At 42.3% G+C, this 24,854-nt stretch overlaps 1 protein-coding gene across 1 annotated transcript; it reads left to right on the top strand.

Moving 5' to 3' along the window:
- The first annotated feature begins 1,899 nt into the window (after positions 1-1,899).
- LOC698176 (lysozyme-like protein 1) lies at positions 1,900-23,747 on the top strand. The gene is given in 7 exon segments (XM_015146723.3): positions 1,900-1,905; positions 3,473-3,505; positions 3,507-3,583; positions 6,216-6,379; positions 6,889-7,047; positions 21,096-21,174; positions 23,556-23,747. Coding segments are annotated over 7 exon segments (588 nt in total). The 3' UTR covers positions 23,626-23,747.
- Positions 23,748-24,854: the final 1,107 nt, after the last annotated feature.

The following is a 24,854-nucleotide window of genomic DNA, read 5'->3' as shown; positions in this document are numbered from 1 at the left end:
AACAGTTCCAATGACCTAAAATAGAACATGTGTGGTCCCTTTATCGCTGATTTCTCCTCTAATCTTTGACAATCACTGAACTGTTTTCCATCTCCATAGTTTTGCCTTTTCTATAATGTCATATGCCTGCAATTATCTAACATGTAGTCTTTTGGGTCTGGCTTCTTTCACTTAGCAAAATGCATTTAAGATTCATCCACATTGCTGCGGGAATCAAATAGCTCATTCTTTTCATTGCTGAGTAGTATTCCATTGTATGAATAGATCACGGTTTTTAAATATATTTGCCTGTTGAAGGTCATCTTTGTTGCTTCCATTTTTTAGTGATTATGAATAAAGTTGCTATAAACATAGATTAACTTGGTTTTGTGTGAATGTAAGTTTCTGATTCACTTGATTAAATACCTAGAAGTGTGATTGTTGGTTTATATGATAAGTCTGTGTTTAACTTTATAAGAAACTGCCAAACTGTTTTCCAAAGTGACTGTAACACTTTGCATTCCCACCAGTGATAAATGGGAGTTCTTACGGTTCTCTGTCTTCATCATCATTTGGTGTCGTCTGATTGATTTTAGCAATTCTAATTAGTGGGAAGTGATATATAATTGTGGTTTTAATTTATACTTCCCTGGTGACAATGATATTGATCATTTTTTCATATGCTTATTTGTCATTTGGACTTCTTATTTGATGAAGTGTCTGCTTAAATCAGTTGCCCATTTTTAATTGGGTCATATGTTTGCTTATGGTTAGATTTTAAGAGTTCTTTATATATTCTGAATATAAAGCTTTCATCAGACATGTGATTTATAAATATTTCTTCCAGTCTGTAGCTAGTCTTTTCATTCTCTTAACAGTGTCTTTCAAAGAGCAAAAGTTTTTAATTTTGATCAAGTTCAACTAAACGGTTTTTTTTTTCCTTTCATGGATTGTGCTTTTGTTGTTATATCTAAAATTTTATTGCCAAACCCAAGTCCTGCAGATTTCCTATATTTACTTATAGAATTTCATAGTTTCACTTTTTACATTTATGTCTTTGATCCATTTTGAATTAATTTTTATATGAGATATAAGGTATGTATTCTTCAGTATGCCTTCTTTTATTTTGTTGGTTTTGAACACGTGTTTTGGACATAGACAGCCTTATTTTAGTACCATTTGGTGAAAAGAACACCATTTTTCCATTGAATTTAATCAGCATCTTTATAAAAATTTTGTTGACTAAATATTTGTAGATCTATTTCTGGGCTCTCTCTTCTGTTCCACTGGTCTATGGGTCTATCTTCCCACCAATATCATTCTGTCTTGATTACTACAGCTTTATATTGTCTTAAAATCATGTAGAATGAGTCCTTCAATTTCTTTCTTTTTCTGAATAGTTTTGTTTATTCTAGTCCATTTGCCCTTCCATTTAAGTTTCAAGATCATCTTATTGATATTTTCAAAACAATTTTCTGGGATTTTAATTGGAATTCCATTAAATCTATAGATTAAATCTTAACAACACTGAATTTTTGAATTCAGGAACATGGTATATCTTTTCCACTTAGGTCTTCTTTAACTTTTCATCTGTCTTATAGTTGTCAGCACATATATCCTACACAGATTTTGTTAGGTTTACATTTAAGTACGTCATATTCTTGTGTGTGCTACTGTAAATGATATTTTGTTATTTCAGATTCCATTTTCTATTCCTAGTATATAAGAATATAAATGGCTTTTGTATATTTACTATGTATCTGAAAACTTGCTAAACAAGCATTTTTGAAAAAAAAAAAAGACCATCTGTCTCTATTTTCTCATTGATTGTAAAATCCCTATTTCAAAGCATTTTGAAAAAGATGTTTGAAGAAAAACCTATATATTTTCTCATATTATAGACAATTCACAAGAAAAAGCATGCAGGTCAGGTGCCATGGCTCATGCCTGTAATTTCAGCACTTTGGGAGACTGAGGTGGGCAGATTGCTTGAGATGAGGAGTTTGAGACCAGCCTGGCAAACATGGTGAAACCCCGTCTCTACTAAAAATACAAAAATTATCTGGGCGTGGGGGCACATGCCTGTAATCCCAGCTACCCGGGAGGCTGAGGCATGAGAGTCGCTTCAACCCATGAGGTGGAGGTTGCAGTGAGCCGAGATCACACTACTGAGCTCCAGCCTGGGCAACAGAGGGAGACTCTGTCTCAAAAAGAGAGAGAGAGAGAGAAAAGTCCACAAATGGCTTCTAAAGACAAGAAAAGATGCTCAGACAGCTTGAAATAAGGGAAACTAAAATTGAAACTATGCTGACAAAATTATGTTTCATCTCTAATATTGGCAAATATCTTAACCTTTGGTAACACAGTATGCTAGCCATCTTCCTTATACAAGCCCATGTGGAAGGCAATTTGGCAACATCTAGCAAAATTACAAAATTACAGTCCTTAACCCAGCAATTCAATGTTCAGGAATGTATCCAACAGATATTCTTGCAAATGTACAAATGACAAATGTACAAGATTACTAATTGTAGTATGTTTATCATAGAAGAAAAAAATACCGTTAAGTGTGAATCAATATGGAATTGGCTAAATATGTTATATCTACACAGTGTAATACTATATAAGCTTAAAACTAGATTTCAATAAAACCTTTGCATTATTTGTAGATAGAATTTAATAAAATATAATGATTCATTAGTGCAACTAACAATAAACTTATACTTAGATCTACATATTCCAATGAGAATTCATTTCAAATGTGTCATTAAATCTGAACACAGAAATAAATGGGCCTTGAAACCAGGTCTTTAGTTATTGATTCACAAAATGTCAAGCCAATTTTTTATTTTATTTTATTTTTTTGAGACGGAGTGTCAAGCCAATTTTTTAAAAAATAATGAAATCCTGTTGATTATACATTAAAAATTTTTAATTTCTTTTGTGGCCCTCTTTTGAAAATATTTTATTAATGAACAATATAACTATAGCAAAGAAATGTGCTGTTAATAAATTTTTAACGTTAATTTCACCTCTCTCATTCATTTTCAGATTTTAGTTTTGTGTATGTTGATAATTTATGTAGCATATTAGTACAGAGATACAGAAGTGTGATTTATAATTTAATATACATCTAAAGAGGATACATGCTTAACTTTATTAATGGAATTTGTGATAAAGTTTGCAGACTGTTGCCTTAGAGAACAGCTCTCACTTGTACAGGAGGCCCTGGCCAAGTTGTGTAGTGTGAAGGGTTGTTGAGAGGAAAAGAGAAAAAATGAGAGATATTAAGGCCCAGAAGACAGTTATCACCTGCCTCAGAACACAAGCATGCAGGATGATATAGCTTTTAGTCCCAAGAAGTAGAATTCTCGCATCTCTAGGTGGTGAGAAACAAAGGACTAAGAATTTTTCTTTCTCTAACACTCTAAAGAAAGGTTCTCGAAGGAAACTTGCGCCTTGTTAGAATCAGACATGGCTTCAGGGGATACAGGATGCTCACCTGAGCTGCCAGTCACCGACTGAGTAAGTGGAACAGTGTTTCTTCCGCAGACTCACCTGAGAAATCGGCCTCTGGGGCAGGCACCGGGAATCTGCCTTTTCAGTAAGACCTGAATTACTCTTATGAAGCCACCTGTCCCTGAGAACCAGCAATGGCAGGTTCTTGAAGGATGCAGGACATGATGCTTGGGGTTATCATTGCTGTGGGTTTTGTTTTGACTTGTTTGAGATCAGTAAAATTCCAAGGCAGGGGATGGAAACCCACTTTATTTGTAAGTTCTGCATCTTTTATTTTTTTTTGAGACAGAGTCTCACTGTGTTGCCCAGGCTGGAGTGAAGAGGCATAATCACAACTCACAACAGCCTCAACCTCTGAGCCTTAAAAGATCCTCCCACCGGCCGGGCGCGGTGGCTCAAGCCTGTAATCCCAGCACTTTGGGAGGCCGAGACGGGCGGATCACGAGGTCAGGAGATCAAGACCATCCTGGGTAACACAGTGAAACCCCGTCTCTACTAAAAATACAAAAAAACTTAGCCGGGCGAGGTGGCAGGCGCCTGTAGTCCCAGCTACTCGGGAGGCTGAGGCAGGAGAATGGCGTGAACCCGGGAGGCAGAGCTTGCAGTGAGCTGAGATCCAGCCACTGCACTCCAGCCTGGGTGACAGAGCGAGACTCCGTCTCAAAAAAAAAAAAAAAAAAAAAAAAAGATCCTCCCACCTCAGCCTCCCAAATAGCTGGCACCACAGTCAAACACCACCATGCCTGGCTAATTTTTGTGTATTTTGTAGTGACAGAGGTCTACCTTTGTTGCCCAGGCTGGTCTCAAATTCCTGGCTTCAAGCAATTTGCCCTCTTCACCCTCACAAAGTGCTGGGATTACCGTGCCTGGCCTAAGCTCTGCATCTTAAACCTTGTTTGTCTGTCCCTCACAGCTTAACACTATGCTGTACGCCACAGCCTGGCATGCTTTCTCTGAAAAGGACCAGATAATAATATGTTAGGCTTTGTGGTCCGTACAACCTCTAACACAGCTACTCAACTCTGCCACTGCAGCAGGAAATCAGCCACCAACAATATATTACCAAATGGGTGTAGCTATGTTTCAATAAAACTTTACATACAAAAGCAGACCTAATTTGCTGACCCTTGCTATTCACGTTTGTAATGTGTGTGCTCCTCATGAAACACAGTTCTTACCTTATTGCTTAGTCACCTTAAAGCCCCGCTTGTTACTTGGTGCGGTGGCCTTGCTGTTGACTACTCATCCCTGTTTTGGGCCTAGCCTTTCAATCCAGCCCCAGGGAGAGAAACTAATGACTGGAGAAGTTTCTAGGCAAGTGCAGAAAATGACACGGGATGAACATATGTATGAACATCAAGTTCAGGATCCCGAGCAGGTGTCAGAAATTTCACTTCACCCCATCCCAGCAAGGCTGCTGTATTTGGGGAAGACATTCTTTTAAGAGAGGAGGATATTGTGGAAAATCAGTAGGCAGCAGGAGATGGCACTCTTGATCCTACTCCCATTTCAAATGCTTCCCTGGGGGCCTCTTTATTGCCCCTCTGCTCCCCCAGGTGCTTTCCTCCTTTCGTGAGCCATCGTCCTCCATCCCTCTTGCTCCCCAGTCAGGCGCCAGACTTTTAGGAGGCCCCCCAGAGCACTGGTGGTGAAGCCTAGCAAAGCAAGGCATTTGCCATCTAAGATAAAACACTGATACTTTGGAAGCAACGCTCCCACATTTTGAATTGCATCAAGAAAATAAAATGAAAGATTAGGTGCTTAATCTTCACCCTTCAGTAAACCCCCAAACAATGAATCTTAAAGTTGTCCCTACAGGCCCACGAGTCTTTCATCTCTGGCTGAAATGGGATGTCTGTTTCTACACATCCAGTTGATCCTTGAACAAATGCAGGGGCCAGGGGTGCCAACCCCTGCTCAGTTGAAAATCTTGCACTTAACTTTTGACTCCCCAGAAGCTTGACAACTAATAACGTACTGCTGACGGGAAGCTTTATTGATAACATGAACAGCCAATCCACACATATTTTGTATGTTCTATGTCTATACTGGGTTCTTACAACAAAGTAAGCTAGAGAAAAGAAAATGTTATGAAGAAAATCATAAGGAAGAGAAGATATATTTACTATTTGTAAATATTAACTATTTGTTAACAGTAAATATTTACTATTATATTATATTCACTATTTGTTAAGTGGAAGTGGCTCATCATACAGGCCTTCATCCTGGTTGTCTTCACACTGAGCAGGCTGAGGCGGAGGAGGAGGAGGAGGAGGGGTTGGTCTTGCTGTCTCAGGGGTGGCAGAGGCAGAAGAAAATTCAGGTATAAATGGACCCACGCAGTTCAAACCTATGTTGTTCAAGGGTCAGCAGTCTAGGGAATGTTTCACCCTTGTATTCTATTCTTTATTCATAGAATTCAAATAGAAATCCTGAAAATGCCCCCTGTGGTTTTCACCTGGAGGGTTAATTTTTTTATTTGCTTAACCCTGGGAACACAGCATTGACTTGAAAGTTACTGTATGGAAAAGCACTAAGGAAACAGCCTTCAGTCACATTCCTTCCCTGGACTGTAGAGTGGCCGGTTTTGCCTGATGGTGGCTCTGAATGACCAAAGTGACAGGCAGCATCTAGGCAGGGCTGTGCACAGTTACCACGGCTGGATTTCAAAGATCCCGAATGAAGATCGTCTGACTGGGTCTCCTGCTCGTTGGCAGGTTCTGTCTCCAGCAGGCTCTGAGGATGAAGGCTGCGGTTATTCTGACCCTCATTGGCTGCCTGGTCACAGGCGCTGAGTCCAAAATCTACACGCGCTGCAAACTGGCAAAAATATTCTCGAGGGCTGGCCTGGACAACTACTGGGGCTTCAGCCTTGGAAACTGTGAGATTCTTTCTTTCCTCCTCTCTTTCTGTCCTTGACCTCCCCCTGAGATGTTAAAGTCCTGGCCACACTCCCCGCTGTGTCTTCCCAGCTAACGATGCTCTGCCCTCACCGCACCCAGGGTGGCTGCCGGCCTAACTGTGGCTCCCTGGGTCTCCTCTCCTTCCTCCCCTGCCCCTCATTTCCTTATTCCTGGAGTCCTGCCCTTACGACACCAGCCAGGGAAGGGGAAAATAACGCCACCTCTGCTGGCATTGTGGGGAGTGGGGGGACCTGACTTTTGTTCTAGATTAGGCTCAGCCACTGACTGGGTGTGCAGCTTCAGGTGCGCCATCCCAGCCCCCAATGTGCCCCCGGTGTGCCCCCTGGATGCATACCTGCCCCACTCAGCCCCAAGGAGTATTGGGAGGAAGCAGTCAGGTAACAGGGATAAGGAAACTCACCCTCAGACCAGGCTTAGAGCAAACAATGCACTTTCTTTGCTGACATTTCTGGCTTTGCCCCTCCAGGGATCTGCATGGCATATTACGAGAGCGGCTACAACACCACCGCCCAGAGGGTCCTGGATGATGGCAGCATCGACTACGGCATCTTCCAGATCAACAGCTTCACGTGGTGCAGACATGGAAAGCTGCAGGAGAACAACCACTGCCACGTCGCTTGCTCAGGTGAGGCTCTGACTTTCAGCGATGCCATCCTGGGGACCAGGTGAGAAAGCCGACAGTGGGATCACCAACCACGTTTTGCTTTAACTAAAATTTGGAGTTCAGACTTGCAAAATAGGTCCGTTCCAGATTGGTAAATTATGCAACAGTTTCCAAGGTGACACTCAGGATCCTGCAGCTGACTTGTCCAAAGATGACTTATTCCTTGTAGGACAGTTTCATGAAGCCCTCCCCTAAAGCAGGGGGATGGACAGATGACCTTACTGCCCTTTCATGTATAGAGATATTTGATGTCTTCAGTAAGAAAAAAGAAGCTGCCTGACAGCTGCTTTCCATAAACAATTCACTCCAACGATGCAGTATGTACCTCTCTGAACAGAATGAGAATAATACTCTTTATGTTTCTTTCTCTTTTCTTTTCTTCTCTCTCTCTCTCTTTTTTTTTTTTTTTTTTTTTTTTTTTTTTTTTTGAGACAGGGTCTCACTCTCTTGCCCAGGTGGTACATTCATAGCTCATTGCAGTCTTGACCTCCAGGACTCAAGCAACGTTCCCTCCTCTGGGTGGCTAGAATAACAGGCATATGCCCAACTATTTTTACTATTTTTTTGGTACAGACAGAGTCAGTCTGTGGGGTCTTGCTATGGGGTCTCACCCAGGCTGGTCTTGAACTCCTGGCCTAAGGTGTCGACTTCACTCTTGTACCTTACATGGCAAAAGGGACTTTGCGGATGTGAACAAGGATCTGAGCTTGAGCAAGAGAGATTATCCTGGGCAATGTAAGTGAAGCCAGTCTAATCTCATGAACCCTAGAAGGAGAGAATCTTGCCCAGCATACCGAGTCATTAAAACAGCATTGAATTCACTCAGAAAGGAAGTTAGGTTTCTATTGCTGCCCTAACAAATGACCCCAAACTTAGTGGCTTAAATACCACAAAATTTCCTTAGTTCTCTAGGCTGGAAGAGTGCCAAGGGATTCACAGAGCTGAAGTCAAGGTGCTGGCAGGTCTGTTTTCCTTTCTGGAGGTTCTGCAGGAAGATCCATGTCCTTGCTCATTTGGGATTTGGCAGAGTTCAGTTCCTTGTGAGTGTCGAACTGAGATCCCTGTTGCTTGCAGGTTGTCACCCAAGGGCCATTCCAGGCTTCTAGGGACCACTCACATTTGACTCATGGCCCCTTACTCCATCTTCACAGCCAGCAATGAGGGGTCAAGTCGCTCTCACACTTTGAATCTCTCCTCCTTCTTCTGTCATTGGATCCCTCCGTGACCACAGCTGGGCAAGATTCTCTGCTTCTAACAACTCATGCAAAGCCCCTTTTGCCATGTAAGGTACAAGAGTGAAGTCATAGGGTAACCTTAGGCCAGGAGTTCAAGATCAGCCTGGGTGAGACCCCACGGCAAGACCCTACAGCCAGACTCTGTCTCCACAAAAAAATTAAAAATAGCCGGGCATATGCCTGTAGTTCTAGCCACCCAGAGTACATTTTCTGAGAACCAAGTTGTTAAATTTTTTACCTCCTATATCATAAAGAATCCTAACTGGAAGACAGAAAAAATGCAAACTGGGATATTGGAAGAGAATGTTAATAAAGACTGTACTTACAAAGATCTTATCAAATCATAGAAAAACCATGGCAATAGTGAAGTGAGGGATTAGGAACCCCTTGCCCAAAGAGGAGTGGAAAGAGAGCTGTGACCAGCACTGAGGTACAAAAGGTCTGCAGGGAGAGGTCTGCCTTCTAGGATCTGAGATCTTCCCTCAAGTAGGATCTGAGATCTTCCCTCAAGGGACGTGACTTGTGCTGAGTGACCTGACAGAAAAAAAGCTGGAAGATACTATATGTATATCCCAACCTCAGTGTCCTTTCTCTATTCCTTCCCTGCTGATGCCTACTCTTATTTAAACTCCTCCAGAAGTCAGAGGACATGGGAATCCATTGACGCCAACTGTGTGTGTCGGCCTCCGAGTGCACAGAGCATGGTGGAGAAAGGTAGAGAGTGGATCCGTCAGGGCAAAGATGAGATATTCAGCTCAGCTCCCATGCACCCTCTCTCACAAAACTATAGGAAAATGTGCTCCACCAAAAGGATAAACTAAAACAATGAAGAGGAAACACAGTTCAGGAAACAAGGGACTCGATAAGGGAGAAAGGCAAGAGGAATGCCCAGCCTGAGAGTGAAGGATGATCCCAGGATGAGCTTTTATTATAGATTTCTAGTTACATCTCATTAAGATCAGAGAATATGGTCTATAACAGCGGCCCCCAACCTTTTTGGCACCAGGGAACAGTTTGTGGAAGACAAATTTTCCGTGGACCAGGGGAAGGAGGATGGTTTCAGGATGATTCAAATGTATTACCCTTATTGTCCACTTTATTTCTATTATTATTACATTGCAATATATAAGGAATAATAATGCAACTCACCATAATGTAGAATCAGTGGGAGCCCTGAGCTTATTTTGCTGCAACTAGATAGTCGCATCTGGGGGTGATGGGAGACAGTGACAGATCATCAGGCATTAGATTCTCATAAGGAGCACTCAACCTAGATCCCTCACAAGTGAAACTCACAGTAGGGTTTGCACTCATATAAGAATCTAATGCTTAGCTGTTGATCTGGCAGGAGGTGGAGCCCAGTCAGTAATGTGGGAGATGTGGAGTGTCAGTAAATACAGATGAAGATTAACTCACTTGCCTGCTGCTCACTTCCCACTGTGAGGCCACAGACCCACATAGGTCTGTGATTCAGGGGTTGGAGATTCCAGGTCTATATGATTTGAAACTTTTACTATTTCTTTAACCTTGTTTTACAGCACAGCAAATGTGTCTTACGGTGATTGTGCATTTGGAAAAAATGTGTATTTTATATTTGGTGTGGATGTTCTATAAATGATTGTTACATCCCTTCTGATTTTCTCACTTGTTCTATTATACAGTGAGAAATAGATATTGAAATTTGCAACTATCATTTTAGTTTTGCCTATTTCACCTTTCAGTCTTGTCCATTTTTGAAGCTTTGTTCTTAGGCAGATATTCTTTGAGGATTGTTATGTCCTTGTGGTGAATTGACTCTTTTATCACTGGAGTCAATGTTTCTCCTTAACTCTGGTGCTATTTCTCATCCAGAAATCTACTTTGTTTGATAGCAGTATAGCCCACTCTCACTTTCTTTGAGGAAATATTTGCATAGTATGTTTCTTTCCATCCTCTACTTTTAATCCATCTGTGTCTTTATATTTAAGGTGAATTTCTTATAGGTAACATATAGGTATGTGTTGCTTTTATATCCATTCTGATAATTACTGTTTTCAGTAGGAGTGATTAAACCATAGGTCAGCAACTGTTTGCCCAAAGGGCCAAATGGTAAATATTTTAGGCTTTTCAGGCCATATGGTTTAGATTGCTACTACCCAACTATGACGTAGTGTGAAAGCAGCCATAGAAAGTATGTAAATGAACAGGCCTGGTTGTGTGCCAATAAGGCTTTATTTACAGAAATGGGGAGTTGGCCTGTGGGTTATGCCATGATTAGGCCATTTGCATTTAATGTGATTACTGATCTGGCTAGTTTTCTTTCTTTCTTTCTTTCTTTCTTTCTTTCTTTCTTTCTTTCTTTCTTTCTTTCTTTCTTTCTTTCTTTCTTTCTTTCTCTTTCTTTCTTTCTTTCTTTCTTTCTTTCTTTTTCTTTCTTTCTTTCTTTCTTTCTTTCTTTCTCTCTCTCTCTCTCTTTCTTTCTTTTTTTTTTTTCTTTTTTTTTTTTTTGATGGAGTCTTGCTCTGTCACCCAAGCTGGAGTACAGTGGCGTAATCTCGGCTCACTGCAACCTCTGCCTCCTGGGTTCAAGTGATTCTCCTGCCTCAGCCTCCTGAGTAGCTGAGACTACAGGCACATGCCACCACGCCCGGCTAATTTTTTGTATTTTTTTTAGTAGAGATGGGGTTTCACCGCATTAACCAGGATGGTCTCGATCTCCTGATCTTGCGATCTGCCCACCTTGGCCTCCCAAAGTGCTGGGATTACAGGCACAAGTCACTGCGCCCAGCTAATATGGGTAGCTTTAAATTACATCTTGCTATTTTGTTTTCTGTTTGTGCCATCTATTCTTGGTTCCATTTTTTCTGCCTTCTTTTGAATGTATTGAATATTTTTTAGTATTCTCTTTTATTTCTTCCATTGGTTTTTTAGCTATACTTCAATTTTGTTTTAGTTTTTAGTAGTTGCTTTAGGGTTTCCAATAGGCATCATTATCTTCTTACATCCTACCTTCAAATAACACACCACTTCACATGTAACATATGAGTTACTTAACAGTATACTTCAGTTTTTCCTATTCCATCCTTTGTGCTGTGTTGTCATGCATTTTTCTTCTATATTGTATATCTCACAATGCATTTTTATAATTTTTTCTTTAAACAATTGTCTTTTAAATAAATTTCTAAATGAGAAAAAAAGTTTTATAGTATTTATTACATACTTACTATTTCCAATACTCTTCATTCCTTTGGTGGATTTATTTGAGCAGACAGTTAATTGATATCATTTTCCTTCAGCCTAAAGAACTTTCTTTAACTTTGTTTTGTTTTAGAGTAGAGGCCCATTAGCAAGCATTCTGTCTGAAAATATCTCTGTTTATTTTGATTTTGAGGAATATTTTCTTTACATATAAAATTCTGGGCTGACAGTGCTTTTCCACCTCAAGTTGTTGTTTTGAGACAGGGTCGTGCTCTGTCCCAAAACAACATGTGAGTGTAGTGGCATGATCACAGCTCACTGCAGCCTTGACTTCCTGAACTCAAGCAATTCTCATGCCTCAGCCTCCTGAGCATCCGGGACCACAGGCATGTGCCACCGTGCCTGGCTGATTTAAAAAAAAAAAATTGTAGCGATGGGGTCTCGTCATGTTGCCCAGGCTGGTCTCAAACTCCTGGGCTCAGGCAATCCTCTCTCCTCAGCCTCCCAAAGAGCTGGGATTACAGTTGAGCCACCACACTTGGCTTCAAGTTTTTAAAGATATTCTGTTGCCTTCTGGCTTGCCTTGTGTATGATGGGAAACCAGTGATTTCCTTCTGTTTGTCCCCGGTATGTAATACGTCTTGTTTTTCTCTAGTTGTTTTTAAGATTTTCTCTTTGTCACTCATTTTCAGCAATTCGATGATGTGTGATATTTGTGTTTATCTTACTTGGTATTCATTAACATTTTGTATCCCTGAGTTTATAATTTTCATTAAATGTGAAAACATTTCAGCCATTCTTTCTTCTAATGCTTTTCTTTTCTCCTTCAAGAATTCTAACGGCATGTATATTTGATCACTGATGCTGTCCCATTCATCATTGAGGTTCTTTGTTTTTTAGCCTTTTTCCCTCTCTGTGTTTTATTTTCAATAGCCTCCATTGTTACGTCTTCAAGTCTGCTGTTACTTTTTTTTTTAGTGCTAATCTATTAAACTTATTGATTGGATGTTTCTTTTCAGATACCGTGTTTTTTATTTGGCATCATAATTTTTTGTATCTTTTATTTCATTTTATTCATGTTTCTCTTTAAGCCCTGGATATAAATAATTATATTTATAAGCAGTGTTTTAAATTTCTTATCTGCTAATGCAATCAACTGTCATTTCTGGGTCTTGCCCTTGACTGATCTTTCTCCTGGTATGTGTCACGTTTCCCTGCCTCTGCACAAGGAATCACTTTTTATTGAATACGCACACAGTGTATGTGTTGATGGCTGTTGTGAGTCTTCAAGTCTTGTCTTCTTAGTTGAAAAGAATTTAAACAAGAGACACACAGCAAAGGAGATGTAGCATAAAGTAATTTATTGAGAAAGAGAAAGACTCTTTTGAAAGTTAGGCGCAGAATGGACAGTACACTCTGAGAGAGGGAGATTTCAGGTCTGGCGGCTCGTGAAGATGGGACAGCAAAGACCGGAGCAAGGGATGCTCCCTTTATGAGAGTCTTCCATGGTTATTCATAAACGGGTAGCAAGAGGTGTTGCTAGTACGCATGTTCTGGACGGTCCTCTTGGTACATTTGTGTAGTAGCTGTACATGCTTGTTCATACATCTCATGTGTCATTAGCACCTTAAATCTCCACCCAGGGATGTGTTTTTTATTATTATAATGAGCAAGGGGTTAGTCTGAGGACAGGTAAAGTCAAAATGTGCATGTTCCCTACAGGGGAAATTCCCTTCTGGAGACAGCTTTGTTTGAATGAGCTGGCCTACATGCAGTGTGAATGCTGAGACTCATGGTGTTGACTGGACGGATCACCACAGTTGCCATATCCCGAGGGTGTAGTTGCTTCCTTGCCTACTTATGGCACCTCATATGTGACATTGTTGAGTGTTTAGATTATGTTGTCTTCCTTTAAGGAGGGTTGAATTTCTTTTGCCAACCAGTTAAGTTTATTCTGATCAGTTTAACCCTTTTAAGACTTGCTCTTAAACTTTGTTAATGAAGTTCTGGATTAGTCTTTATGGTAGGGCTAGTTTAGTTCCACTACCAACGCATGACTATGCATCCAGTATCTCTTTTGTTTTTTTGGTTTTTTTTTTTTTTCTTTTTCCTTTTTTCTTTTTTTTGTTTTTTGATGCAGTTTTGGTCTTGTTGCCCAGGCTGGAGTGCAATGGTGTGATCTCGGCTCACTGCAACCTCTGCCTCCCAGGTTCAAGTGATTTTCCTGCCTCAGCCTCCCGAGTAGCTGGGATTACAGGCGTGCGCCCCCACGCCTGGCTTATTTTTTATTTTTAGTAGAGATGGGGTTTCTCCATGTTGGTCAGGCTGGTCTCAAAACTCCCAACCTCAGGTGATCTGCCTGCCTCAGGTTCCCAAAGTGTTGGGATTACAGGTGTGAGCCACTTGGCCGGCCTAGTTTCTCTTTTGAATGTGCTGAGGATTCAGCAAGGTCCATTACCTCGGGCTCATCAAAAATCAAATGTCTTCCAGCCCTGCATGAGGTTCGTAACTGCCCTGCTCCTGGCAGTAGTTGTCGGCCTCGCCCTGTGGAATTTTGCCTATGCATACTCAGTTTGGCCTTCAGTCAACGACTGGGTGGAATCCCTTTGCAGATTTCTGCTGCTCTTCTTCTGGGTAGCTCCTGCCTCCCAGGTATTCTTCACAAAATCTGAGCTGCCTTGGTGTCTGAGGTCTGTCTCCTCCTCTGAGATGGCCATCCCCTGCCTGGTTCTACCTCCCTGGTCTGCAGAGCTCCTCTGGGCAGAAAGTCATGGCAATCACAGGGTTCACTGTGTTTTTCTCTCTCTCAAAGACCATGATCCTGCATTGCCAGTTGTCCAATGTCTGAAAACAATTTTTCTTTTATTTTGTCTAGTTTTCTAGTTGTTTACAGTGGAAAGAGAAATCTCTGACTCCATCATGGTCATGTTTGACTTTAAATGCAGATTACTAATTTAATATTGTTCAGTTTCATTCCAATTAAGGAAGTCTGGGGCAAGGGTCTAGCTGCAAGACAATCTTAGATTCTAAGAAATTAAAGTGTCAGAAGGTTCATGGTCAGAGGTAAAATGACACTCATATCTGTTTTCTTATCATAAAGAGCATGGGATTTTCAGGGATAGCTTTAAAATAGAAAACAAGGTATTTGTTCTATGTACTAACCACTCCTCTGTGGCAGGCTTCCCTTAGCCTCAGGCCAGAGAGGCTTTTATTAGAACAATGTCATTGTGTCCCACATATTATAGAATTAGCAACATTTTGTCATGGGAACCTGAAAAAAAAGAGCATCAGGATGTGTATACAAGGTATGTGATGTTATATGCACGTACAGTATAGAGACACTTCATGCTCATTTTCTTTTTTTTTTTTTTAATAGAGACGGGGGTTTCGCCATTTTGCCCAGGCTGGTCTTGAACTCCTGGGCTCAAGTGATCCTCCCACCACGACCTCCCAAAGTGCTGGGATTACAAGCGTGAGCCACTGCACCCAGCCCGCGCCCATTTTCTGAAGCTAGACAATCTCCTCACTCTCACTCCACATTGTATTCCTAAAATTCCTGCCTACTTTCCCTAAACTATTTGGAGAGAAAGTCGATGATATATTTGTATATTTAAAGCACACATAAGAACACACATTCATATACCTACACATATACACACACACAGTGCACAAAATTTCTGATGTAATGACAGTATTTTCCCCTGACAGCACAGATGTCATTAAAATAAGAGCATTTCAGGAAAAAAATGATTACTGACTCTCTATCTAGTCTAGTGCACTTATATTAATCTTATTTCTCATCGCCCTGGTATCTGAATTGGCCTTCGTCACCTCACGGGGGAAAGAGATGAACATCGAGGGCGTGGTGGCTGCTGGATTTCACTTGGGAGGCAGGAGGATGCTGAGGAGAGACAGAGATACTTAGAAGTAGAACTAACATAACTGAAAATAGGACTGAAGCTCTTTTTGTGTTGATTGTTGCTGTTTTCTGTTGGATGTGGAAGAATAAACGATTCTTTGCTGTTCAATGTAACCCTTTCCTTACTCATGTTTGACTGGACAGAATTGTCTATTTAAAGTAAATTGAGCAAAACAATTCTTGGCAGGAATCTTCATTTGAAAAGTGCCATCTTAACTCATGTCTGCCCCTCTGCGGCTATTTCTTGTAAAAATAGCTCAGAGCTATGTAGCGTTCTTGATTTGCCACCACCCACCTTCTCTAATACGTTTTCAGTTTTTCATTTTTTTTTTTGACACAGTCTCGTTCTGTCACCCAGGCTGGAGTGCGGTGGCACAATCTCAGCTCACTGCAACCTCCGTCTCCCAGGTTCAAGCAATTCTTGTGTCTCAGCCTCCCGAGTAGCTGGAATTACAGGCGTGTGCCACCATGGCCAGCTAATTTTTGTATTTTTAGTAGAGACAGGGTTTTGCCATGTTGGCCAGGCTGTTCTTAAACTCCTGACTCAAGTGATCTGCCTGCCTCGGCCTCCCAAAGTGCTGGGATTACAGGTGTGAGCCACCGCACCCGGTCAACGTACTTTCCTAAACAAATTCAGTCATGTCCAACGAGTACTTTCAAAACATCCCAATTGTGCAACAAAACGCTCTAACAACGTAGGGGGGGACAAGCAACTGTACGCGGTGTGCGCTTCCTGGTCCTGCATGGCCTGACCCTTTCAGGAATCCTTACAGGGCATTGCCAGCCAAGCCAACTGCCCTGCCCCCAGTACAAATGTGCTCTTTCTGTACATGCCTAGGATGACCTCCAATCCTAGAATAATAGAATGTGATCTGCTTCCTCCTCACTGCATCCCTCCAACCCCTAGAGACAGCCCCAAACCCACGTCTCCCAGGAAATATGCTAGACCACTTCCAAACACAAACCAGTTATCAAGCGCTTACGCACCCGAGATAAAGCATCTCTAAATAATTTGAACATATATCAAGGTACCAAATGCTTAAGTTTGGATAACCTCATAGGTAAATAATTACTAGAAAAAATAAAAGTATACTTTTATCATCAACTTCATTACTATATAGTGTTTTATGAGCAGGAATCTTACTTAAGTGGCCTCTGTTGGAAGAAGGAATCAGAGGAAAACAGAATTTAAGCCCTCTATGGGAATACAGGCTCATTAACTGGGTGTGCGACCCCAGTTTATAGGGATCAAATGGTACCCACAGAAATGGTTGTTCTGAGGACTGATGGAGATTTTGCGTGAAGAGATTTGACATGTGCCTGACATAGAGTAGGATTTCAATAAAGTATTAGCTAGTGGTAATAGCTATTATTATTCTAAATATTTATATCTCAAGAAGATAGGCAAAAGACTTTTTTTGTTGTTTGTTTGTTTTTTTGAGATGGAGTCTCACTCTGTTGCCCAGGCTGGAGTGCAGTGACTCGATCTCGGCTCACTGCAACCTAGGCCTCCCGGGTTCAAGTGATTCTCCTGCCTCAGCCTCCCTAGTAGCTGGGACTACAGGCACGTACCACCACGCCCAGCTAATTTTTCATATTTTTAGTAGAGATGGGGTTTCACTGTGTGAGCCAGGATGGTCTCCATCTCCTGACCTCATGATCCGCCCTCCTCGGCCTCCCAAAGTGCTGGGATTACAGGCGTGAGCCACGGCGCCCGGCTGGCAAAAGGCTTTTATAAGCTGATATGGCTTTAGTTTTCACTGTAGAACTATAAACCAAATGCTAGCGAATTTGCACATGTTGTTTCAATTGCTCTTATAGATGATGTATTTTGTTAGTTTTTCTCCTGGTTAATAGAATTTTGTTTTAAATAAAAATTAAGCCACATTTAGAATAAATTTGCTTAAAAGAAATCTATCACTACATTTATCTTCTAGTGAAGCCTAACTGAGAAAGCCAAAAATTAGCAACTCAAGGAAATAGCAGGCTCAAGGAAAAATTCCACCTTCAACTGAGTTAATAGAATAATTTGGAATTACAATGCTCTATTGAAAGCAACATTTTATGCTAACATTATTTTTGGTTATTTTTCTGGTAATAAAAGTAGTACATTTCTATTGTAAAAACTTTTAGAAGATACACAGTAAAGATTTAAACTATTGGTGAACCCACAGTTAAGAGTCAATCTTTCTTAAACTACTGGTGAACTAATGACTATCTTTTTTTTCTAAATGAGTGCTGTCTAACAGAACTTTCCATGATGATGAAAATGTCTTCCATCTGTGCTGTGAAACATGAGAACCACTAGCCATGAATGGTTATAAAGTATCTGAAACGTAGCTAGAACAAATAAGGAACTACAGTTTTAATTGTGTTTAATGTTAATTACAATTCTTTTTTTTAACATTTTTTTCAGATTTATTGAGGTATAACTGACAAATCAAAATTGTATACATTTAAAGTAAATAACATAATTTGATATATTTATAAATTGTGAAATGATCACTACAGTCGAGTTTAACATCACCTCACATAGTTACTATGTGTGCATGTGTGTGTGTATGAGAGAGAGAGACAGAGAGAACACTTAAGATTTACTCTCAGCAAATTTCAAGTGAGCAGTACAGTGTAATTAACTATGATAACCATAGCATACATTAGATGCACAGTCCTTCCTCACCTTATAACTGAAAGTTTGGACCCTTCCATCAGTATCTCCCCATTTTCCTCACCAGCCACTGTTCTACTGTCTGCTTTTATGAGTTCAACTTTTGTAGATTTTGCATATGCATGAAATCATGTGGTATTTGTCTTCTTCTTTTTTTTTTTTTTTGAGACGGAGTCTTGCTCTGTCACCCAGGCTGGAGTGCAGTGGCTGGATCTCAGCTCACTGCAAGCTCCGCCTCCCGGGTTCATGCCATTCTCCTGCCTCAGCCTCCCGAGTAGCTGGGACTACAGGCGCCCGCCACCTCGCCCGGCTAGTTTTTTGCATTTTTTAGTAGAGACGGGGTTTCACCGTTTTAGCCAGGATGGTCTCTATCTCCTGACCTCGTGATCCGCCCCTCTCGGCCTCCCAAAGTGCTGGGATTACAGGTATTTGTCTTTCTATGTCTCACTTCCTTCACTTAGCATGATGTCCTTCTGTTCATCCATGTTATTGCAAATGTCAGCATTTCCTTCTTTTCCAAGACTGAATAATACTCCACTCTCTATACAGACATATTTTTATCCATTCATCTGTCAACAACTATAATTTTAATTTAAATTATCACACGTTGCTAATGCCTGCCATATTGGGCAGTACAGCTCTTGATGGATATTTTTATGATATTGGGAACTTAACATTGCATTGGGAGCATTTCTCCATATTATTAAATATCCTGGGAAAACATAATTCAAATGGCTCTTTATTTTATTAAATGAAGGTATTATGATTAATTTGAATATCACTGATTATGAAGCAATTAGATTTTTTCATTATAACTCTTATAAATAAAGCTATAGTAAACCACTTTGTAAAGAAATATTTGTCTAGCCTCAAGACTATTTCTTTAGGATAGATCTGGAGAGAGAAATTATTAGGTAAAAGGATAAAAACCTCTTTAAGGCTCTGAACGCATGCTGCTATGTCGGTTTCCTGAGACGCTGAATCCATTATACTCCCACCAGCAAGTATCCAGAGAACCTGCCTCTCTGTGCCCTTGTCAATATCAAGCATTACCCAATTCTCAAAAAAAAAAAAAAATACTTTGTGTAATTGACAAGCAGAAATGAGATCAACTGGTTTGAGTATTTTTGTCCTTGGTTGGTGGTTGTGGTGGTCATGGAGATGGGCCTCCCAGATCCCCTGCTAAGGGAAGACATGCCGCCCCTGCTGCAGTTGTGTGATGAGCAGACAGTACCTGCCACCTGCTTCAGGATCAGCCTCAGGTGCAGGTTGTTCCCTTCCGGGGTGGCCCACGCCCAGTGGGCTCACTTGAAATTTAAAGTAAATAACATAATTTGATATATTCATAAATTGTGAAATGATCACTACAGTCGAGTTTAACATCACCTCCCACAGTTACTGTGCGTGCATGTGTGTGTGTATGAGAGTGAGAGAGAGAGAGAGAGAGAGAGAGAGAAAACACTTAAGATTTACTCTCAGCAAATTTCAAGTGAGCAGAGGCACAGGCATGCGAACCTGGCAGATGGGCAGTGCTCACTGGGGAGCTCATGGCTGGGCTGCCCGAGGAATTGCTGGGTCTGCATCACATATGGACATCTGTCTGCCCATCCTGCTTCCCCCCCATCCCATTCCTTTCATAGGTGTGGATTGCTGAAAATTTCTGGCATCTCAAACCCATCTCAGCATCAGCTCCTGGAGGACTCAACTTGCAGAAGAAGTAATGTTGAACTATGTTTTACTTATTTGCCTTTTTCTGTCATGTTTGTGTTGAGGATCTTGAGGCCGCTTCTAAGCAAGCAGGAAAGAGTGTGGATATCAACTAATACATTTCAATTCAAAGATTTGTTATGTCTGAAGCAATAGAAAAAATAAAAGATGGCGGGGTGTGGTGGCTCATGCCTGTAATCCCAGCACTTTGGGAGGCCAAAGCCAGAGGATTGCTTGAGCCCAAGGGTTTGAGACTAGCCTGGGCATCACGGTGAAACCTTGTCTCTACAAAAATAAAAATAAAAAATGGTCAGGCACGGTGGTGCACACCTGTATTCCCAGCTACTTTGAAGGCTGAGGTGGAAGGATTGCTTGAGGCCAGGAGGTTGAGGCTGCAGTGAGCATAACAGCTTGGGTTACACCACTGCACTCCAACTCGGGTGACAGAATGAGATTCTGTCTCAAAAAGAAAACAGAAAAGGGAAAGTAATAAAGACAAAAACTCACATATTTGATTTAAAACTTAAAACTTTCTGCACACGAAAAACACTCTGGATAAAAATTTTTTAAGACACAAACTGAAAAATGACAATAGACAAAAGTTTAACGTTTACCTGTAAAGACACCTTACATGTCAAACTGACTCAAATACAAAAAAACACTGTACTATCCTGTCTTATGTGTCTTTTTTTTTTTCTTAAGACAGAGCCTCACTCTGTTCCCCAGGCTGGAGTGCAGTGATGTGAACACAGCTCATTTCAGTTTTGACCTCCTGGGTTCAAGTGATTCTCCCACCTCAGACTCCCGAGTAGCTGGGACCACAGGTGTGTCCCATCACACTAGGCTAATTTTTTTTTTTTTATGTTTTGTAGAGATGGGATCTTGCTATGTTGCCCAGACTGGACTCAAACTCTTGGCCTCAAGGGATCCTCCTACCTCAGCCTTCCAAAATGCTGGGATTGCAGGTCTGAGCCACCACGCCTGGCTTGCACCTATTTCTTTAGGACATAAAGAACATTTTCACATGGCAACTTCTCTAAACACATTTCCAAAAACTCTGCAGGATTGGGCTCTTCCTCTGAAACGTCAGGTAGTGCAAGATGAAGATGGTCTTAAAACAAAAACACAGTTCTTTTCATTATGAAGCAGCTTAACAATAATGAGACTGTGGCTTTGCAGGGAAAATCATAGTTCTTCCAACCTTCCCATTCCCAAAAGACTGAGAAAAGTGAAGTAAACTTCAGTTGGGGTCCCTCTCCAACAACAAAGTCTCACCAAACCCTGATGTCTTCTCTCTCTACAGCCTTGATCACTGATGACCTCACAGACGCGATTATCTGTGCCAGGAAAATTGTTAAAGAGACACGAGGAATGAACTATTGGTAAGGGTCTTTCCTTGGGAGACTTTGGCCATCATGGGCAAAACCTAGTGTGTGTACTCATCACAGCTGTGGTAGAACTGACAAAGTCACCTCTGCAGAGTGGTGCAACCAATGGAACGAGATCTTGTTTCTATTCTCCTCCATCGGTGTGCGGGTGTGCAGTGAACATAGTAGTACATAAAAGCGGAGAGGAGAGATGGTGTGTCCGGAATTGGTGGGTTCTCGTTCTCACTGACTTCAAGAATGAAGCTTCGGATCCTCGCGTTGAGTGTTACAGTTCTTAAAAGATGGTGTGTCCGAAGTTTGTTTCTTCTGATGTTCGGATGTGTTCGGAGTTTCTTCCTTCTGGTGGGTTTGTGGTCTCGCTGGCTTCAGGAGTGAAGCTGCAGACCTTTGCGATGAGTGTCACAGCTCTTAAGGCAGCGCATCCAGAGTTGTTCGTTCTTCCCGTTCAGAGTTGTTTGTTTCTCCCGGTGGGTTCGTGGTCTCCCCGGCCTCAGGAGTGAAGCTCCAGACCTTCGCGGTGAGTGTTACAGCTCATAACCACCCAAAAAGTGAGCAGCAGCAACATTTACTGCAAAGAGCCAAGGAACAAGGCTGCTACAACTAGAAGGGCACCCGAGAGGGTTGCTGCTGCTGGCTCTGGCAGCCTGCTTTTATTCCCTTATCTGACCCCACCCACCCACATCCTGCTGATTGGCCTATTTTACAAAGGGCCGATTGGTTCATTTTACAGAGAGCTGATTGATCCATTTTACAGAGTGCTGATCGGTCCATTTTACAGAGGGCTGATTGGTCCGTTTTGACAGGGTGCTGATTGGTGTGTTTACAAACCTTGAACTAGACACAGAGTGCTGATTGGTGCATTTGCAATCCTTCAGCTAGACACAAAAGTTCTCGAAGTCCCCATAGAATTAGCTAGACACAGAGCACTGATTGGTGCATTTACAAACCTTAAGCTAGACACAGAGTGCTGATTGGTGCATTTACAAACCTTGAGTTAGACACAAGGTGGTGATTGGTGCATTTACAAACCTTCAGCTAGACATAAAAGGTCTCCAAGTCCCCACCAGATTAGCTAGATACAGAGTGCTGATTGGTGCATTTACAATCTTCCAGCTAGACATAAAAGTTCTCCAAATCCCCACCTGATTCAGGAACCCAGCTGGCTTTGCCTGGTAGATCCCATGCAGGGCCAGGAGTGGAGCTGCCCACCAGCCTCCTAAAGGGTGCCTGCACTCCTCAGCCCTTGGGCGGTAGATGGGGAGTGTTGAGGAACAGGGGGCGGTGCCTGTCCGAGAGGCTTGGTGCCTGTCGGGGGTGGGGGGGTGGGGTGCCAGGCATGGTGGGCTGCAGGTCCTGAGCCCTGCCCCACAGGGAGGCAGCTGAGGACCTGCAAGAATTTGAGCATGGTGCGGGTGGGCAGGCAGTGCTGGGGGACACAGCACCCCTTCAGCAGCTGCTGGCTGGGGTGCTAAGCCTCTCATTGCCCGGTGCAGCAGTGCTGGCCAGCCGCTCCGAGTGCAGGGCCCACCGGCGGAGTGCGGGGCCTGCCAACCCCATGCCCACTGGGAAATCACGCTGGCCCGCAGGCGCCAGGTGCAGCCTGGGTTCCCGCCCGCGCCTCTTCTTCCGCATCTCCCTGCAAGCAGAGGGAGCCAGCTCTGGCCTCAGCCAGCCCAGAGAGGGGCTCCCACACTGCAGCAGCGGGCTTTAGGGCTCCTCAAGCATAGCCAGAGCGGATGCCGAGGTCGAGGAGGAACAAGGGCTGCTAGCACATTGTCACCTCTCAATGGGATTGGGTTAAGACAATTTGCAATTGTTTTTCTTACGAATGTATTCCAAACAATGGAAAAAGGTATTTTTCTAAAGTGACTTGGAAAGGGTCGAGTCAATTTGAGAGAGGAAAACAAAAAAAACATGAGTTTGCTCTAGATTTGAATAAGATTTTGAGGGTTACAGCAACATTTTGCATGGAAAGAAAATGAGCAGCAGCGAGAGGAAAGTAAGTCATGGTAACTCAGCAGAAAGCATCCCCAGGATTGAGCCTGGGTCCTTGCATTACCTGCTGCTGTGTTCTGGTGAACTTTGCCAGCTGGCCACCCACTCAGAGAACCCGAATTTTCAGAGATGTGGGTATGTAATGAAATGACCCCTCCTTACAAAAGTCGATTGCTTGTTGCTGAAGCTAACAATGGCTAGGAGAAAATCAGGAGAGAAAAGTCTGAACAAGGCAAAATGCGTCTTTGAATCTCAGAAGCAAATGAAACCCAACCCAGGGTTCTGCTGGCGATTTTGGTTAATTTTTGTAGGCTTTGAACCTAAGACGATTTGGATTGTCATGCTTCTTTCTGCTGCTCTTGCTTCCCTGTTGTCCTCAGGCAAGGGTGGAAGAAACACTGTGAGGGGAGAGACCTGTCCGACTGGAAAAAAGGCTGTGAGGTTTCCTAAACTGGAACTGAACCCAGGATGCTTTGCAGCAACGCGCTAGGATTTGCAGTGAATGTCCAAATGCCTTTGTTATCTTGTTCCGTTTCCTCCCAATATTCCTTCTCAAACTTGGAGAGGTCAAACTAAGCTATATTTTTAAGAAAATAAATATTTTCATTTAAATGTTTTCACTCTGACTCGATTCCCTTTTCTTCTTTCTCTCTCTCTTCTTTCTCTTCTTTCTCTCCCTCCCTTCCTTCCCTCCCTCCCTCCCTCCCTCCCTCCCTCCCTTCCTTCCTTCCTTCCTTCCTTCCTTCCTTCCTTCCTCCCTCCCTCCCTCCCTCGCTCCCTTCCTTCCTTCATTCCTTCCTTCCTTCCTTCTTTCCTTCCTTTCTTTTTTTCAGAGTCTTGTGCTCTGTTCTCCAGGCTGGAGTGCAGTGCTGCGATCTCAGACCACTGCAACCTCCACCTCCCAGGTTCAAGTGATTCTTGTGCCTCAGCCTCCCGAGTAGCTGGGATTGCATGCATATGCCACCACATCCAGCTAATTTTTAGTATTTTTTTAGTGTAGACAGGGTTTCGCCATGTTACCCAGCCTGGTCTCCAACTCCTGAGCTCAATGTGATCTGCCTACCTTGGCCTCCCAAAGTCCTGGGATTACAGGTGTGAGCCACCACACCCCGCCCTGACTCAGTTTCAATAATGTCATAATGGCATCATGTTAAGACTTTTAAAATTGCCTCCAAAATGCTCTAGCCCTGGAGGACAAACTTCCCTTCTTCCTTGTAGGGAGTGCTGGTTCCTGTGGCCATTCGAAACAAGACTCATTCAAAAACAACACTCCCTCATCTTCAAGGCCATCCTCAGAAACAGGACGCATGCAGAAGGGTGAGGTTAAGAGCTAGGAGGACCTGAGAGGCGGAGCCCCCTTAAGAGTACCCCAGAAGGACCATCTATGCATGCATACGCACAAGTCTAGACACCATTTGTCTACCTACACTCACTCAAGAGATGTGGAGAGACAGGGCAATGAGATTCATGGTTTGATGATTAAAATTCTCATAAAGGTTTTTAGTTGTATTTTCTGTATTTTGTATTCTGCATTTTCCAAGTTTTCCATGACATCTTGCCATTAAAGAAAACCGTCCTCTTTTTTCCAGAAAAAATAAATAAATAGGACTCCCAGTGAGGCACAGTGGTTCACGCTTTTAATCCCAACAATTTGGGAGGCCAAGGTGGGAGGATTGCTT

The sequence above is a fragment of the Macaca mulatta genome, chromosome 9 (genome assembly GCF_049350105.2).
Source record: "Macaca mulatta isolate MMU2019108-1 chromosome 9, T2T-MMU8v2.0, whole genome shotgun sequence".
Classification (NCBI taxonomy): domain Eukaryota; kingdom Metazoa; phylum Chordata; class Mammalia; order Primates; family Cercopithecidae; genus Macaca; species Macaca mulatta.
Note: the sequence above shows the minus strand (reverse complement) of the source record. Positions and strands in the feature narration are given on the sequence as shown.